The following is a 20,009-nucleotide window of genomic DNA, read 5'->3' as shown; positions in this document are numbered from 1 at the left end:
CGGCATTTTTGAAACATCTTGGTTGAAAAAAGTGGTGGGGGGCGTTTATTTAAGGGGGGGGGACTATTTGACGAAATACGGTATTCATATCCACACCTGCTCTCAAGGGTAAAATTTCACAATGGACAATTCCAGTTCAAATCAACATACCCCTTGTGGAAGACATGACCTTAATCTTCCACACAGGGGTGAAGATTTCATATAGGAGTTACCTATCCAGGTGACCCAATTTGAAATTGAAATTCACACTCCCTGTATGAAAGATCAAGGTCATGTTTTGCATACAGGTGTCTGCATTTCAACTGAAATAGTCCATGTCAAGTGACATAGTATGCTCAAAATGGCTTCCATTTAGATAACCACAGATTTATTATTTATGCATTCCCCTAATAAAGAGATAAATCAGGATTGACAGATGTTACAACCTATATAGATGCACTAAACTACAAATAAAGCATGCACATCCAATTTATTCCGTTATCGCTTTTAAACCCATACCTATTTATCAGTGCACAACCTTCCCCAGCCAAGCTGCAGTTTACATCAATCAGCCACAACGCTTGAGCTTTGAAGGTGGGATCCCTCGCCAAACTGCGGGAAGCTGCACACTGGTATTTAGACACAGTCCCTTATTCATTTAACTTACGCTCCTGGACTCCTGCCTGGATTATGACTGTTGACACAGCTATCCCCATACCCTGTGCACTCTCCGCATATGGTGCATATCATACACTGGTCCGACTTCCACTCATGTTCGCAGATCTCTTCTTCTCTTTCCACGTCTTCTTCGTCCAGTTCTTCCTCTGCCCCTGCAGCCACGTTGTTGGCGGCGGCAGCGGCAGCAGCACCACCTACTGGGGGTGATAATTAAGTAGCATATTTCATCTAACATGATATCAGATTTCAACTTTTTACTAGACTCTGGGAATGAGAGCCAGGGAAAATATTTTCTACAGAACAAAAACAATCTTAAAAACACTTCCGAACTGCACAGTTTTCATCATTTTATATCAACTATGAATATGGGCTAGAAAATTGACCCGCATTTGAACAGCAATGAAGCCATGCATTCTTAGGGCATTGTGGATGCAGTCCTCCACATTGGTGCACATATACATAGGAAAAAAGGTGCAAAAACTAGCCCAATACACTTTATTCCCCATTCTATTACCCCCACAACCCATTATTCAAAAACTGTAATTTGGTGAAACGCGTCACGTGAAAGACCATTAATTAGCAATAAAGTGGCCAGGGCAACAAACTTTATGTTCTACTCGCATCAAAGCGCACAGCAAAGCGCGATACAGTATATTAGCGTCATTAGGCATTCTACGCAAAGCAATACTCACTGTCACTTACGCTTTGGCTACGCGTGAGGCTAGGGGTTGTAAAATTCCGGAATTTTCAGAGTGGAAAGTTACCACCGGAAATTTTGGGAATAAACGGGAATTAACGGGAATTTTAAAATCTAAAAATCAAAGTTTAAACAGGGGAATCACTGTGTAGATTAGGGTATTGGAGTAATAAGAGCATACAATCATAATAAAGAACTTCAAGAATGATCAATATCCATTTTTATCAAAGAAAACAACAAGCATGACCAGATCTTACTGCATTATGTTTTTGTTCTGTAAAACATTTTACACTAGCGAGTATAATGAGTTTTGAAACAAAAACCAAACTCTGAAGGGATAATCATTATCTTAAAATCTTATTAGGCCTACATAAAGACTTCTATTATTTTAGTAATAGAATACTTTTAGCACTACCAACATTTTTGTTACCAGCTACCAGCTAAGTGATCTTGAATATTAAACTCTCATTCAGTGCTACATGTAGCTCATAAAATGTGAACTGCAAATTTAAAGATCTTGCATAAGTTAATGTCCGGGAGTTAACGTTGTCTGTTCCGTACCAAATACATGTATGTACCATGATGTAGGGCTATATGCAATTTTTTTTTATTATTGCGTTTGGTTGGACTTTTGAAAATTAAATGATAAGAAAATTGGCCATTTTCATAGCAATTTGAAGAGGTTTGATTGAGGAAGTTAATTATGACATGGCAAGTTACATTGTCAATCAAAATGACTCCCATACAATGTATTCTAAAGGCAAAATAAATAGGAATGTTTGTCTCAGTGACTCAAAGCTATTGAAAAATCCCAACTGCATACATTTTTGGTTAAGAAATAGCAATGAACTATTATAAGGCCACCGCAATGAATTCATAGTTTCCTCTTGAGCGCTTCGTCATTTTTCAAAACTGGCCAAAACTTTCATTATTTTCATTCAAATCTCAATTTTCTTGAAGTTGATGTCTTTATGAAAGTGTTTACTTGTCAGTTATGTTTGTCTCATTCTTGTAAGCATTTTAGCAGTGTTTTGCTGCAGGGGTAGAGTGTGTGCTAAATAATGGAAATTTAAAAATCCCTCGTCACTTTCCGGTGGAGTTTCAGATGCGCTTGCATAATAGTAATTTATTTTAAAAGATTTTTATTTCACAATATGAGCAAAATGAACCTATGATATGCTGCATTAATTCATTTGGAACATGTTTTATGTTTGAATCCAATCCTCTACAAATAGCAAATAATGAAATGATGCCAAGTAATGAATAATGAAATGTGACCTCGTCCCCTTTTCAAGATCTCCAAGAGGAAACTATGAATTCATTGCCGATGGCCTAATGGTAATTGGGAATTCCCAAAATATGCATCATTTTAGAATGAAAATATGCAAGATGCTGGACTTGGAAAATCCCACATGAAAAAATCTTTAGTCATTTTTTAATACTGAAAATCTGTGGTAAAAAAACATATAAACAAAGCCTATTCTTCATTGGTAGCACTTATCTGATTGTAAACATCATACATATGTTGTGAAAAGATTAAATTTGCTTTCAGTTTGCTTTCTGAATTATTAAATATTAAAATACAAGTTAAAAACATAATAAAAGTCAATAATTGAAAATTCCCAAAATTTCCAGGCCTTCAAAATTCCCGGAAACTCTCCACTTTGAGGTAAACAACTTGAAATTATTTGTGCAAAAAATGTGATATTTTCTCTTTAAATCACACTATTTTGTGGTAATAGAATAGAAATAAAGGGTGCAGCATTATCCTGTACACGCAAATAATGTGTCCTCGGCAGAAAACGTTTAAATAATGGGTTCGGCTGCACCTCACCCATTATTTACGTTTTTACTGCCTCGGACACATTATTTTCATGTAAAGGATAATGTATTACCCTTTATTTCTTAATTAAAGAAACGTTCATAAAATGGGCTATTCCATTTAAAATCCACACTCCCCTGTGCAAGATTTTCCACAGGGGAGTATATTTTCAAATGTAATTGGTCAGGGTTAATCATTTTGATACCCATACTCCCTCTGTATTATGACTTTACACCTATCTTCCACAACTGGAGTGAGTATTTCAAATGAAAGTTACCCAATTGTCTGTTCTGTTCAAAACTCATTCTCCCTCTGTGGACACAGGGATAGTGTGTAATTTAAATGGAATAGCCAAATCCAAGCTAATACTCACTGTCTTTATTTGCTGGTTGTCCTGGTGATGGGCCTCTGCCACACTGGCCTTTACTGTTCACACCAAATGTATACACCTCTCCTTTACTTGTGATCACACTTGCATGGGCTTTACCCAGGGCTACTTGTGTGACCTGTTGACCTTTGAGGTCGGTTACTAGACCTGAAATGACAAAAACAGTGTTATACAAAGTTAACCATTTAATGACCACTCTACTTGGTGATAACTGGCACACTGCAATAATTTCACAAGGTATCTGTATTTAAGCATTGGACATGATTGTGTTGATACACTCGAGTTTAATTTGCCTATTAACTTCTGTGATTTGCTGAACAAATAGACTATGAGATATTTGGAGACACAATGTGACTTGATCAAAGTAGGAAATTCTGAAAATTGAGTTACTGCCATTACTAACTTGCTCAGTACCTACAATTATTGATGTTGAAATCGGCAAGTCCTGGCATACTTGGTTGCAAAGTTATAAACTTTTTACTTGTTCAGTGTTGTATGTTTTTATTACATTTTTTACACCATACTTTGCCTGTATCTCAATTTCGTTCTTGCAACTTTGGTCTGATTCGTCAGATCATGTCACATATTACACAAATTCCAAATATACACCCTCAACCCACAATTAGCTCAACATTAGTAGCCTGAGATTAGATGTCCTTACAAAGTTGAACAAATCAACCAGCAGTGATACATTCAATTCAAACACTATGCATGTGCATCAACGGAATCTTCTCAAACACTTATTAGCTTTCATTTGTTCACGTCACAATACACGGCTCACATTATTTTACGCAGAATTTTGACCTTTTATACCAAATCAATATCCAATATCTTAACTCACCTGTGCTGGCATCAGCATTCTTGGTGTCTTTGCCAAACATATACAGTTCACCTTCTCTGGTAACGACTGCTGTGCTGCCATTATTACACGCTCCAAACACCACATGTTTTCCATCCATCTTCAACATCTTCTTTGGCTTACATGGCTTGGGCTGACGACGTCCTTTCACTGTGAGTGCATGCAACAACAAATTCTTAATTAAAACATGCTCTATTACAAAATTGGGTGTATGAATTTCATCTGGAACAGCCCAAAACAACAGGATTTTTTGCAAAGGTGACATAACATTAAAATGGGTCATGCTTTCTTGATATTTATTTAACCAAAATACCACTTAATTGGGAAGTAAGCAACACTATAACATACTTGCATTTACCACATTCACCCAAGGTCATGTTAAAAGCACAACTTTGACAGTTTCTGCCAGAGAAGAATGGCATTTTTCTACATTATGAGAGCGTGCACAGCGTAATCAAGGAAGTGGGGTTCTGACTGGCCGATTCAATCGTCTGACAATCATAACAACAGACTCGGTCTGATTGGTTGATTATGCGTCAAAACGTTGGTCGGCGCAAACAAAGCTCTGCGCATGTCGTTCATTAACAGGGCACTCATGTCAATCTGAGCAAGGGACTGATGTTCTTCTCCGAAACAGAATGTAGGAGTCAATTCAAGAAACTAGGTAATCAAAATTTGTTTTCAATAGTAGGTCTTCCGATTCCTATGGACATTGCAGCAATTACATTGTTTAACCCATAATAGCGACATCAAAGCCACCTTACTCAGCCAAAAATGTTAGCATTGAATCGAGTTAGTGAATGTGGGTAATAAAATGACACAGACCCTTACCTTGGTCGCCATCTTCCCCTTTCCTCGCCGTTCCAGCAAAATAGACAGCGCCATCCTCTGCCACCATGATGATGTGATGTCCTTCATGTCCTATGCTACATTGCACTATTTTTGGGGATTTACTAATGGGTAGCTCTGTCCATTTGTTACTGACTTGAGCACTTTGTTTCACTCCTAGGCTCTGGGCTTTTCCAATGAATAACACCTGCGGGAAGAATTAGAAAGCAAGAATTTGTCAAAATAATTTTCTTGTCATTCTAACAGAACTAGTATAAGGTTTGTGGGTTGGTTGGTTGCTGCTTTGATGTAAACCTGTGTGAAGACAACATTACATCTTTGGCCAGAACCAAAGAGACTAGTCCCAAAGAGCACCAACTCCACCATTTGTGTGTGTCACTCAGAGGTGTACATTTGGGTTATTTCGCCATGTGCCCAGTGACTGCGGGTAATGCGTTGGCCGATAAGCAGAAAGGCACCATTTATAAATTTCCCATAATCAAAAATATTATACAAATCTGATGCCAAGGTTACAAATGATAATTTGCTAACATCAAATATCCTCATTATATCTCAAAGACAAATATCTTAGAGCATTATATCTCAAAGAGGTCAACTTATTCCACAAAATGTTCACAATTATATTGATCAAGACCTAACTATTATATTTTCAACACATTGTAGTTACCTTTCCGGAGCCAGTTCTAATGAGTGCAAAATCTTTGCCTGCCTCTAAGCTTGCATTATCTTCATTTAAACCAGTATCTGAAATTGGCACAGAGAAAGTTGGGTTATTAGGTATTTAATCAATTCATAGAGATGCATCCAAATTTAGTCAAGGGCAAAATCTGACAGTGACGTAATTAGGGGTTGTGGAGCCCAGAGCTAAGGATACATAATGGTGCCCCCCCCCCCCGAATTCTTGAAACAATTGCATAAATTTTGCACAAATAGGGCCCCCCCTGCCCCATTGTTAAGCGCCCTGAGGGTTTATGGAACAAATACAGTAACTCCCTTATATATACTTGAAGGTTGTTTCATTGCATACAAATTTGAAATCACAATCATAATTCTTTGCATACACACCTATTTCTTGAATATTTCCTCCATTCTCCTTGTTATTGCCAGGTAGTGATGGACCGTGTACAGTCAGTCGTTTCCTTACTAATTTAACCTGCAGTTCATTCCCATGCGACATTGGCGTTTTCAGTGGATTAAAACTGTGAACCACAAATGTGTCCTGTAAAAATAGAGAAGAGGTGAAGAGATATCATGAGTCACAAACTAGCAAAATACATGAGTATAAGCATTATTTTATGGCATTGCAAATTAAGAACTCTTCAATATATATAATTAGCTTCAGAATGCAGTCCACTTGAAACACAAGTTTGGCAAGCAGAATTCTAACAGAGCTGGATATTAGTTTGGTTCATGGGATGAGCAACACTATCATATAGAGCTGCTAGGAAAACGGAACTACATTATTTGTGGCGCAAATCACATATTTTGGCTCCAACTGTGTTTTTAGACATGCGGGGAAAAATCTTTTAAAAAAAATTTAAATCCCGGATTTGGAGATTCCCTTGACCTAGAGCAAAGTGCCGCAATCATGCGTGGCTACTTTTTTAAAACAGGGACTCTCCATATCCGTGATAAAAACGAATCAAGTGTAGCCTTCAATCGGGCTTATAACCCTGATTGGAACAGACTGTAACAGGGTCTTTTATCATGGTTCATCTGTCCTGCCTTTACCAGATGTGCTCTGGGGAGAGCAGATTTATTTTCGGTCATGCGGGGAATTGAACCCGAGACCTCTTGGCACTTGGCCCTCAAATTGGGACCATGATATTTGTGTTGAGATCATAGGTGAAAATAACCACTAATTATCTATCAACACAGATGAACTTTAAATCTAAAAACTGAGGACTTAATGCTATGCCTCTTCTTGATCACAGGTATTCCAATAATCATGCCAGCCGTTTAGGTTCTTCACACAGCAAATATCTAGTGAAAAAATTTGACAGGTTCTCTGATGTACTTACATCGTTATCTGCTGTCACACATCCGATGTTGTCTCCATCACTGAACATAAGTGATGTGGATTGGTTGTCTATTGGGAAAATACATAAAGAATTGTATTGAGAAAAGTGTACAATATGTAAGCAATCTATTACCTGAAGTTTTACTCAGCCTTCCCTAAAGCTGGGCTCACAGAATACTATATTAACCAGATCAAAGTAAACTCATCAATCTTGATTTGATTGGTGCTTCATTATATCCGATTGGCAACATTACTGCCAAATCCGATATATTAAGGTTTGACACTAGTTTAAAGTGTTGCGATTTGGTAGTTCATAGCATCTTGCGAATGGTAGTCAACTTTGGCAAAATCGCATTGCTCATTTCATAGAGAGTGTGTGGAAGAATTCAAATATCACAGATATACTTTTGCAGGTCCTGTGGTTCTTGAGTTATGTTTTAAGAGGGCTGAAACACCTGCAACACTTACATAAAAGTACATAACTCATGAACAAAGATAAATCAAGCAAGGTTTGAAAGTATATAGGTTTGTAGAATGAACTTTTGCAAAACATCAAAGTGTTATTTTTCAATAATATATTGATTTACATAATGAAAATCAATATTTTTTGGATGCTTCGACCAACAAGTACCTTGTCTAACCTTAAGTTCATATGTGACCTGATCTAATCCACTCAGACAAAAGTCAGAAATGTTGAAAATTGAGTTACTACCATTACTAACATGCTCAGTACCTACTTACTGATGTTAAATCCTTAGGTCTCTTGAATATTTGGTTGCAAAATTATGAACCTTTAATGTCCATTTTCTTATGTTTTTTCTCCTGTCTTTTTGCATATATCTCACGCTTCATTATTCCCGACTTAAGCCTGATTGGATCAGATCTGGTCACATATGGATTTTGATTTGCATTTTTTTATGTTTTAAGTGTTTCCAACCATCTGGTTATGGATGGTGGTTGGGAAGTGTGACAGGAATGCGGGTCGGAAATGGGAAGGTTGGACCCATTTATGGTTTCACTGCAACACTAGTTCTTATTCTATTCATAACCATCAAAAAGTAGTCAACAGTTGCGCTACTGTACTGCAGTGGTGACCTTATACACCTGTGCCTGAGTAAATGATTTAAGTGTTATGACTGTTAAACTTACCAGGCATAGGTGCTTGTTGTTTGGACTCCTCCTTGAGTGTCATAGAGTTGATTCTATAGAGAGGACTCTGTAGGTTACCAGCATCAATTCTTCTATACAACAGCTGGCCTCTGGCGAAACCTAGCCACGCCTTCTCATTCAGATGAAAACTTTTATTAGCTGCATATATATGGCCCTGTCACAAAGAATGCAACATCATACATGATCAGCAATCTACATTTCTTCATCTTAATTGGTAGTGGATTCCATTTCAAACAGTGAATACAGATTAGACAAAATGTTATGTACTAAATTCTTATAACCAGATTAAAAAACAATGTCTTACTTCTAGTGTTGGACATACCTATTTTGATTTTTAAGCGATAAATTATTGTGACCTTAATTTTGGCTAAAGAGTAATTTCATGTTTAATTGTGCTATTCTACGATGCGTGGTTCTTCTTTCCCATGTATATCTTAGAGTGGTACAAACTTATTCTTGAAAGTATAATGCTCATAAAGTGGTCATTTAAAATATTGCTGTACATAGAGCATTACGCAGAGAACAGTCTCAGAGCAGTAAGGATTGAATAATTAAAGTCATCCATGATACTCTCTGACATACCAAAAGGCTCTGATCATCACTGACTGTGATTGGATATTATTAAACTCCCTAATTGTTTGTAAACATCAACATTCTGGAATGATAATATGCTATAGGATAAGCTACTCGTTTGCACAAATTAAATCAGTCATACATAACCCCTGCACAATCAAGTGTGTGGTAGTATGTCTTATGTTAGAGATGAACTTGTGGAAGGGTGATGCACTTTTGTCTTAATGAACATTTGCACTCTTCTTTCCATTACTATCATATTGTGTACCAAATAGCTGATCTGATAGTTCAATATGTTAGGAAAATATTTCTGCTGATAACCCAAGTTGACATTAGCTAAATAAGCTGCATTTTTGCTAGACATGATACAAATTCAATGCATTTCTTGTCCGCCATCTTTCTTCTTCAGTCTTTATCTACACTGTACAATTTTAGCCTGATGCTAGACTTGGAACAAAACTGAGTGTAGCATGTAGAGTAACCACTAACCTGTACTCATAAATGTATGTAAGAGGATTTTAGTCTCATTGTTTCCAGTTGTCTCACATACATACACTACCTCAAACATGCTCATCTACTAAGACACAGTTCTTTAACCCCTATATATGTGTACATTCATAGAATGACCTTTGAATGTGTTGGGTACAAAAACTCATACCCAACAATTTGAGGTCAAATTTTGAGCTTTGATTGTTCATAGAGGGTTAATGAACTGTGCGACTCAGATTGAGACCATTGTGGCTAATAGTGATAGTCTTACCTTGATGGTGCTTGAGTATCCAGAGCCTACTTTGTAGAGTCCATTATCAGTATGAATATACAGATAGGCACCATCACTGGTTATTGCACTGTGACCATCCTCACTGTGGGGACCTGTCACATACAATGACAAATTCAAATACATGATTAGTACATTTGATACATCCACTGATGACTATGGCTGTATTGATAAGAATCGGCATTCAATACCTACTAGTACTATTGGTAAATTATGTTTTACAAGTCCAATAATTTACTCATGTTTTAGACGTTTCATCTTCCAATCGGAAGACTTCATCAGTAATGCGATGAACCAGCAACACTCCTACTCTCATCTCCAGAGTATACAGTTCTTTGCAGTAGGAGATGAGAGTAGGAGTGTTGCTGGTTCATCACATTACTGATGAAGTCTTCCGATTGGAAGATGAAACGTTTAAAACATGAGTAAATTATTGGACTTGTAAAACATAATTTACCAATAGTATGATATCTAACAGTTCTGATGAACTTATTTAAGGAGGCATTCAATACCTTTAAGAAAATTTTTTCCATTGTATACCATTAACTGTTCATTTTTGTTTGTGTTATAATTTTTTTTCTGTCTAAAAATCTGGTAAATTTTATACTTGTATAACATTGGTAATGTAAGATGTGTTGTGGGAGCTGGTGGATCCATATTGTATGTTTTTTCTTTCCTACCACCAGCTTCATTAGTACAGGAATAAAATTCTACGGGGAAAAAAAAAAAGAATCGGCATTCTAAGATGCAAGCCTACATCAGCTTGCATTTGCAAGGTTCAAACACGATACCGTATTTCGTGAAATAAACGCCCCCGGGGTGTTACATTTTCCCAAGGGGGCGTTTATTCAAGGTCAATTTTAGAACGATAATTCCAGTTAAAATCATTAGGTAAACTTAAGGCGATATAATACCCCGATTTTCATCAGTACCCCTCTTCTTTTTTTTCTTGAAAATTCATTAAGTACATATATATGTTTATCACCTCATGTCCTGAACTTATAAAATATATCTACATATAAAGTGACTTTCAACCATTTTAGTAAGTCATTTTTAGCCCTATATATTTTTTGTTTACTGTAACCTAGTAACTCAGATCTGTGTTTCATAACAAACCATAATTTATTCTTTTGAAAATGTTCAAGTAGGGTACATGAATAGAATACATTAAATCCTTTGTTATACTCTCTATAGAAAATCTATAGTGGTGCATGCAAAATACCTACCATGATATGACACTGAATAAATTAAATAAACACTTATACAATGGATGCATAGTCATTAGTTGTTAGGAGAAGAAAAGGCTATTAGGTCACCGTATGTCAGGTTATAGGTCAATTGGTTCAGGTCAAATTTAAGCATCAATTTTGAATACACATGTGAGAGTCTGTGATATCATATGAGGCATAATTTTGATATTCTGTCTTTAACTGGATATATATCGAGAAGTGCATGGTGGATATACTAATATACCTTGGGATGTAAATGGTGAGTACAATTTAGAATGCCTAGTTGAGACGGATTTCACAAATAAATATAAAATAGTTACCAAAATCACAAAAGTTAAGCTTACGGAAAACTACCCAATATGGTTGTATAGGTGACAAGAAATACAATTTTTTCATCATTGCTGTAGTATGGTTGTTGTAACCTGTTACCTATGGCTTAATTAAGTTTCAGTGCAATAATGTCGCAAGTTAAAAATACAAAATATAGCTCAACATTGAAAATAGAAGCATTTTAACCAGTTCCTTTTTTGATAGTTGTGGAGCACCAAGTTCATGAAGTCATAAAAGAAATCAGGAACCACTTATTCCCATTTTACATATCAACTTTATTTCCCTAATGTGTTAGCAACACATATCCAAAATTTTAACGAAATCCGTTGATAGTAAGCTTTCCAAAATGAAGTGAATTTAAATCATCAGTGATGTACCTCCTTTTGGCTTCTATCTGTAAAAGCATGTAAGCTACATTGATACCGATACCACCAATAAAACGAGAAGATATGCCCCTTCATTTTGCATACCACTTTGTCCAATTTTTTTTGTAATTTCTTCACAAAATGCAAAAAATGCAAAAAAAATCAATGGGTGTAGTACCCCTTAAAACTTAAGCTAAAATGACGAACTATAAACTAGAAACAATGACTTCTGGTTCACTTCCGGGTTTCCAATCCAGATTTTCGCCAATTATTGACGCTATTATCGACCATGTGGGCAACTTGGTAAGCTTACTACACAAGATAGCATGGAAATATCAGCATTTTTGAAACATCTTGGTTGAAAAAAGTGGTGGGGAGCGTTTATTTGAGAGGGGCGACTATTTGACGAAATACAGTATATATTTTGAATGATTTTACAAAAAAGATCTGCATACATTTGCAAACACCAAAGCAATGACAAATTCCAAATATGAAAAGGCCAAATGAATATTTGTTGCATGTTCTGATTCACTTTCGTACAAAATTGGAAATTTTGAACATTGATTTATTACCATTGCTAACTTGCCAAGCATACTTGCAAAGTTAGAAACTGTTCATAGTTGGCTTGGTTGATTGTTACAAACAATTGATTCCAATTCATTTTTTTTTAATTCATTATTTTCAATTGACTGAATATTGTGTGACTGTAATACGTTGAGCAACTACCCTGTTGCACTACCCCATCCACACTACCCCTGTTGCATAGAATTACACTATTAAACATTGCTGTTCATTTTAAAGTGGAAACAGATGTGTTTAACAGTTATTTTACTTGCTATTCTGGTTGTAGGTTCAGCTAATAATCACCTATAAAGTTACACTATTTTAAAATCCATCTATCAATTGAAAAATATTGCTTAAAAATCTATTTGCTTCGAAAAACAATCGATTATTTTCAATTAAATCAAAATGTCGATATTTTGATTAGTGTTTTTAAATAATCAAGTACACGATTTAAAAAAACATTTATCTTCGGTTAATCAAAATATCGCCAAAGCCTGGTCTGCTTTTAAGTGTTTTTTGCTCCTCATTTTTGCCTGCTTATCTCAATATCATGCCGACTTTGATCTGTTATCTCACCTTTCCCCATTCCATCAATGACCCAGGTATCAAGTTGTGATTGGCTGGGCACTCCAGACTGCAGCCAATCAGGAAACTGGGTTGTTCCAAGTAACACTGCCTGGACACTCCTCTGTAGAGCTGAAAGAATATTGGGTACCTATGGACAGGAAAAAAAGAAATACATGTAGGTAAAATGGATCATAACTAGAAACATTGCAGCTTTCTATGCATTGGCTCTCGGTTAAAGAAGTATCGCTTTAAAGACAGGCTCCATCATATCACAGATCTCATCACTTTATTCTCAGGCATGAAAATTGGTCTTGAAAAAAAGCAATAAAAACCAATATTTTTTACCATTTTCTGTTAATTTGATTCAGAAATAGGCTGAAAAACACTGAAATCAATAACAGAAAAAAATGCTGAAATCAGCTAAAACGCTGAACATTTTCATGCCTGCATTCTGCAAGACCTGATCTCCGCTCTCTGCTCAAGTCACTTCTTGTCTCGTCATTTTTAGAATCTCCTAGATTGTGGAACAACCTGTGTCACCAACCATAGGATCTTGGAAAACTGTCACCAGTTTCAAAAGTCAGTTCAAGACTCAGGTATGTTCATCAAAGAGAAACTGTTTTGCTCATATTTGTCTAGTTTTTCTTGTTTATTTTCTTGCACTTTGTATTATGTAAAATATTATGCTCATCTTCTTTTTGAGGTTGTAATAGCACTATATAATATACAAGGCGTTTTAAATTCATAAACATATTATTACAGCATGTCAAACTTTATCAGTGGCGAACAAAAATATAAAAAATAACAAAGTAACAAAAAATTGCAAATGAGCTCATTTTCGTAATAACGAATATGCAAATTACACTAAATAAAAAGTAGCCAGACTTTCTAACTGTGGCCTACCTATCCTTGAATATCTAAAGTCAATCCGCCCATCTATTCAAGTGGTATAGTATCTGGACGAACAGAGGGTAATTTCAGGGCAGAATAAGTAAATCAGCTCATTATCATATTGATGAATATATGGTAATTAGACCCAAAAAAGCAAGCCAGAGTTTCTGACAATAACCTACATATCTTGGAATATCCTAACTCTATCCGCCTTTTCCATTCAAGAGATACGCATAAGGACGGACGGACAGAGGTGTGGACATAGCAAAAAGCAGAATGCCTCGCAGTGGAGGTGTAAAGGCAAATAAATAACAAATAAATAAAACAAGACATGAAAAAATGTGACTAGGCATGATAGAGCAGAGATTAACATAATCACAAGGTAGGATGCGGTTGCCGAGTTAAAACCCTACAGTGGCGACATAATTTCAACCCTTTAGTAAGACGAAGGTGTGTATGCACTCCGCGTATGACCAGGGCCGTTCCGACCATTAGGCCAGGTAAAGGCGATTAGCCTAGGGCGGCAAACGCAGAGGGGCGAAAAAACAGAAGGAGAAAAAATAAAAAATGGAGGAATGGAGAAAGAAAGGGGAAGAAAAATGAGGGCGGATAAAAAGAAAAAATGGGAGGGATAAAAATTACAGAAAAGAAGGAAAACGGTCGTGGGCAGCAGTGGCGGAGCGACAGGGAGAGGGGGGCATGTGGGGCACATGCCCTGGGCTCCATCATTAGGGGGCGCAGAATTGACTAATTCACCATCGATTCTGCGCCCATCCAAGCGATGAAATTCAAAATTTTTGCTCGCTTCGCGCGCATTTCACTACAAAATCATTTTAAAGATAAATTTATCATTAACTATATAGCCAACATTTATTTGTGGTAGTTCCTATTTGAAATCAATTTATAAATCATTATAGCCAAAATTTATTAGTGGTAGGCCTTATTTGTGGAAATTTTCACGCGCTCGCATCCAATAGTTTTAAGAATCGGGGTGAGGGGGCATCATTATGTATCCCTAGCCCTGGGCGTCATAAGCCCTAACTACGCCACTGGTGGGCAGTATACAAATCAAATAGGTCAAAACTGACAGGTTTTCAAGGGGTAACCACCTTTAACACTTTTTTGGTATGCTTTGGTGGGGCGGCAGGGAGAGACTTTGCCTAGGGCGGCAAAACCCCTAGGAACGGCCCTGTGTATGACATCACAGGCTATTTACCTGCAATCCATCGCACTGTATCAGGGCTTTTGAAGTTCATATCAAGGTCAAGAAAACCACACTTGAGTGTGTTAATGCCAGATGATAAACATGCAATGCATGCCAATCATATTTTATTGTAATAAACCACCGTCTGTGTATTCACATTACAACAGTAAGACAGTATGACTACAGTGTATGTGTATTTCTATCCCAACTTGACACATCATACGATATCTATGTAGAAAACATCTGGCACAAAACTCAACTTGCACTCTACACAATATTGTTTTACAGGGTTTCCTTTTTGCCACTGGACTTTGAGACACCAAACATAACATAATGAATGGACTTTGACACACCAGACATAACTCATTTTTAATAGAGCAGTGGCTCCCAACCTTTTCATGAATTGGACCCTATTTCTTCGAAGTCGGATCACTTGCAACCATTTTCAAATTCATAACCTCAAGACCCAAACTTATTTATTTCCAGTAACTCAAATGCGATGAACCGTTATTTGAACACACCGAAAAGTTATTATTTTGCATTTACTGACAACAAAAATCAAAATATTCAAAATATTATTTTCTTAAAGGCTGTTAATACTGCTAAATATACAACAAAATAAGAAGCCACATTGCCACAAATGTGCTAAACTGTCACAATACTTTGGGGAAAGATCCTATTGCTTGCCACTTGAATCTTTCATGATCTACAATCTATAAAGTTTTTGTGCTGCACTCACGAACCATGCAAGTGCTGTACCTTTGCACAGTATGAAAGAAATGTAAAAGTGCAGTCAATTAAAGTTTGTTTGGCTTATATAAGGCGGAAATTATTCGGTTTTTGTTACTGCGCGCATCAATAAAGTCCCAACTCACGCTTGCGTAAATTCACATAAGCGTGCGCCAGTCACACATTACACAACGCACAACATGCGTAAGCACTGTGCCCAACAGCGTGCACACCATTCTATATCAATACACAGTGTTATGAGTCTTATTTTTTCGGCCTTATATAAGCCAAACAAACTTTAGGCCTAACCTGTCTTTCCCTTTCCCCTTACCTTGAATGTTTGTTGTGGTAGTCTTCCACCACTCATCAGCATTGTTGAAATCGCCGATAACATCTTGCCGGTGTTGCCGCTTGCCGTGACTAGACTGAGTAGACAAGCACAGCTAAGCGATGAGATGGACTGATGTTTTCCTGGTGTGAAATCCTCCAAGCGAGGATCCGAAGCTAGTTGTAGGAGCAGCTCAAATAAAGATGCTAAACAAAAAACAAAAAAGAAGAAATTATGCTTCATATAAAGATTATATTCCATTGGGAATGCCAACAAAGTTATTAAATCAGTTATCATGTTATTTGGATCGCCAGTGCCCTGTCCTGTATATGCAACATATTTAAACTAAAACTAGAGTTTTGTTTTGTTCTAAATTGTTTACAATAACATGGCTACAGACTCTAAATAGATTTCTACTGTAAAATCCATAATTTTCTTTTGCTCTTGTACAATTATTACAAGATATATCAGGTTTTTACTAGTTAAGTTGAAATAGTCATTTCCTGTCATATTTAGGAGAAAATGGCAAAAATTACATAGCTTTTTTTGCTATAATTCTGTATAGAGCTGGAATTTCCCAATTTGTGAGGGCGTGCCCACATTATGATGTCATAGTCATATTATGTGTGGAATGTATGTACTTATTTAGGTATCACTGGATAGAGGAGACCCATAGCTATACTTTGGTATCAAAGATGATGTTTCAAAATTATGGGGGTGCAAAAAACACGCCTCCTTCATAATCAGTGTGTTACAAAATATGGCTCAATAGTACGAGGGCAGGGTTGCCAAAAAATTTCAGCCCCAATCGCGGGTCAAATAATCAAAAGTCGCCCAATTTTTCTCTTAATTTTATTTTATTGGTTTCTATGGGGCAGGAAACTATCGGAAGTCGCGGGAGCCAATGTTGAAATGCCGCCCAATTTTTTCTTAACCATTAGTTTCTATGGGAGAGAAATTGTCAAAAGTCATGGAGAAGATCTTCAAAAGTCGCCTAATTGGGCTACCAAATTGCGGGTTTGGCAACCCTGGACGAGGGTTAATGCATGTAACATTACATGTAATAAATATTAAATTTGCATATGGATACTGGCAACAAGATATTGTGATTAAGAAATAAGTATTATTCACTGTTACATGTACGTGTATAGTATCAACACCATAGCATCTTAGCTTACCAATGATATCATCTGGTTCTTTAGCCAATCCTTCGGGCATCTGACCCTGTAGCATGTCTAGTAGGGCTTGCAGGGCTCTGGTACATAAAGCAGGGTGCGATGTGCATGATTCACGTATTAGTTCAAACACACTGCGTAAACCGATGCCGACCACCTGGGTAAGGAGAAGACACACATTAGAAAAATTAGAAAAAAATAAGAAATGTTTTGTTTACTTCTATGCACATAAATATCTAAAATCATGAAAAAAGCATGTTTTAACCCAAATTTCACCTCAATATTGTATGATGGAATGTTTTTGTTCACAGATAGGCCTATACAGTAAGCCAAAAAATTAAGGTACCAGTTATAATGTTTACCCCTTGTATATCCTAAACAAAGACAGATATGTCATAATTGGAACCAACAGCCAATAGCTGCATCTTTTAGCACGAATTTAAGACCTCGTTTGTTGATATTGTTCAAGGAATAAAGATATGACGATCCAATAACCCAAGGAAGATGCCAATTTAAAAGTTGCAGTTTCCTCCATTACATGCCCTATTGATTTGCACACAATGCGTTCACGAACAAGAGAACCAGCGCCGTGCTTCCAATGATTAACACATTAAAACTAGCATCGTGCTTTCATTGATTAGAACACAAAAGTGCATCTTTTGATTTCGTTTCTTTATTAGGTTTTAGACCACCGTTTCTTTAATTCTCAACCAATTCCAACAAATGAGGTCTTATATCAGAGCTAAAGAGTCCAGGGTTTTTGCTGCTTGTTTTAATTTTGACACATTTTTCTTTATTTAGGATATAAAAGGATGAACACAACTGGTACATTAATTTTTTGGCTTACCGTACTGTATTTTCTTTTGAAGTTATGGCTACTTTTAGATTTTACATTTTTTGGTAATTTTCAGAAATGCCAGCTGGGTTAAACAGATAAAAGAGACCAGGCCTGGAAATAAGTCGGTCTGAACCAGGAGCCAAACATTTGGAAAAGCGGCTCCTGGTCCTGTCGTTTTTCTGAAAGTATCAAAATGCTTATTTTTGTTATTTCTATAGCTTTTCGATGCTCACCAGAGATGTTATCTGAACAGACTTTTATTTTATTTTATTTTATTTATTTATTTATTTTTTTTTTTTTAATATTTTAATTTAATTTTTAATTTAATGTAATGTAATGTAATGTAATGTAATGTAATGTAATGTAATGTAATGTAATGTAATGTAATGTAATGTAATTTAATTTAATTTTATTTTATTTTATTATTTTATTTTGGGTTTTTTTCATGATTCTAGGAAAAACAATATCTAGAAACACATAGGCAAAATTCAAGATGGCCGCCTTCATGATCACGATCATCGTGATCACCTAACCAGAAAACAAGGCAAAATACTGCCAAAATTATGAGCCCTGAAGGCAAATATCAAGGAAAATTGGCAAAATATTAGGTAAAAGATAAGATTTGGCACTGCATTTTGTTGAAAATACATTGAAATGGCCAATATTTTGAGTGGAAATGAGCTTGCCTGACGAAGTTTTACTGGGTCATTTCCTGAGCACTGAACTTGTCAAAATGGAGCAATAATGGTCATATATACCGGGCGCAAAATTCAGATTTTCTCTGGCGCCTGGGCGTGTAATTCTGGTTGGATCCAGGCGTCAAAACTCGGTAACCGTAGGGTAAAAATCGCTCGGCGCCTGCTTGTTTCCAGGCTTGAAAGAGACTCTTACAATTAATTCTAACCCAGTTGGCACCTTTGTCCAAAACTGATGCACACGACCCTATGTAGCCAGAGAGTGGCCTTTCTACTACTAAGTAAATCTCACTTGAGTAAGATACATGCACCTACAACAATTGATGACATTATATTAAAACAAGTTTCAATTATTTGTGACTCTTTTGAACTAGACTGCTGTCCACTGTGGTCCCTATTCTGTTTCTAACATTTATTTCCAATTTATTTTTTCAGAAGCTGCTTATCTTGTATTGTATGTACTAACTCCATTTCAGTTTACAAAATAAATTTGCCTTTGATGGAGATTCTGCTCTATCAAGAACTCAGATCATTTATATGCCAGTTTCATTCCACTCACTCTACAAAGTCAGTCAATAATAATGCACAAGCCCTAAGTTTTGATTGGCCAAAATCTTTCCCATGATGCCAAAGCAAGTCAGAGCACAAATTGTAACAAGGCTTTCAATAGGTTAATGACCATTAATTGCAGAAATATTCACGAGTCATGAGCATAGTCACATGGAGTTGAAGTCAGGTGTACACAAAAAAGATCCGGGATCTTACTGTTTCAGAGAGATCTCATCAGCTAATCAGAAACAGTGTTATAACATTATAATTAGCAGACACTTTGTGTGGAGCAAGAGCTGTAAATCAAACTGGTGGATGAGGAGACTTATATACTTGGGGATGAAATCAAAACTCGACTGGTTGTTGACCACCGGTTCCATACGGCTTCTATTGTTCTAAACAATGGAAACCGGACAAACCCGGGTGGAAGCTGTGGTCAACTGCAGGTCGAGTTTGATAGTCCTACCTTTGGCAACTGAATCAATTCATCATCATTATCATCATTGTCATCATCTGATCCACCGTCATCTGGCTTGCCATCTAGGCCTCTGGATAACACCAGCAGTCTCTCCCGCATCTCGCGTTCCAGGATGCATTGTCGCACACTAGCGTACACACTGAATGCTGATGCATTGCCTTGTACCTCAACCAGAGGGGGCTGGATGCTCTGCGATTCTCTGGCTGTATCCTTCTGTAAATATACAAAATTAATAAAAACAAATTAATTATGAG

At 36.6% G+C, this 20,009-nt stretch overlaps 1 protein-coding gene across 1 annotated transcript in view; it reads right to left on the bottom strand.

The window, feature by feature from the left end:
• LOC140159991 (E3 ubiquitin-protein ligase MYCBP2-like) overlaps positions 1 to 20,009 on the bottom strand; it is a 142,657-nt gene that overhangs the window by 85,445 nt on the left and 37,203 nt on the right. Inside the window, 13 exon segments of the mRNA XM_072183257.1 lie at positions 647 to 854; positions 3,550 to 3,711; positions 4,406 to 4,573; positions 5,249 to 5,459; positions 5,940 to 6,016; positions 6,338 to 6,491; positions 7,294 to 7,361; positions 8,442 to 8,616; positions 9,796 to 9,908; positions 12,878 to 13,016; positions 16,024 to 16,226; positions 17,199 to 17,352; positions 19,744 to 19,968. Of these exon segments, the coding sequence (XP_072039358.1) occupies positions 647 to 854; positions 3,550 to 3,711; positions 4,406 to 4,573; positions 5,249 to 5,459; positions 5,940 to 6,016; positions 6,338 to 6,491; positions 7,294 to 7,361; positions 8,442 to 8,616; positions 9,796 to 9,908; positions 12,878 to 13,016; positions 16,024 to 16,226; positions 17,199 to 17,352; positions 19,744 to 19,968 (2,057 nt within the window).

Source organism: Amphiura filiformis, chromosome 9, assembly GCF_039555335.1.
Source record: "Amphiura filiformis chromosome 9, Afil_fr2py, whole genome shotgun sequence".
In the NCBI taxonomy this organism is placed as follows: domain Eukaryota; kingdom Metazoa; phylum Echinodermata; class Ophiuroidea; order Amphilepidida; family Amphiuridae; genus Amphiura; species Amphiura filiformis.
Note: the sequence above shows the minus strand (reverse complement) of the source record. Positions and strands in the feature narration are given on the sequence as shown.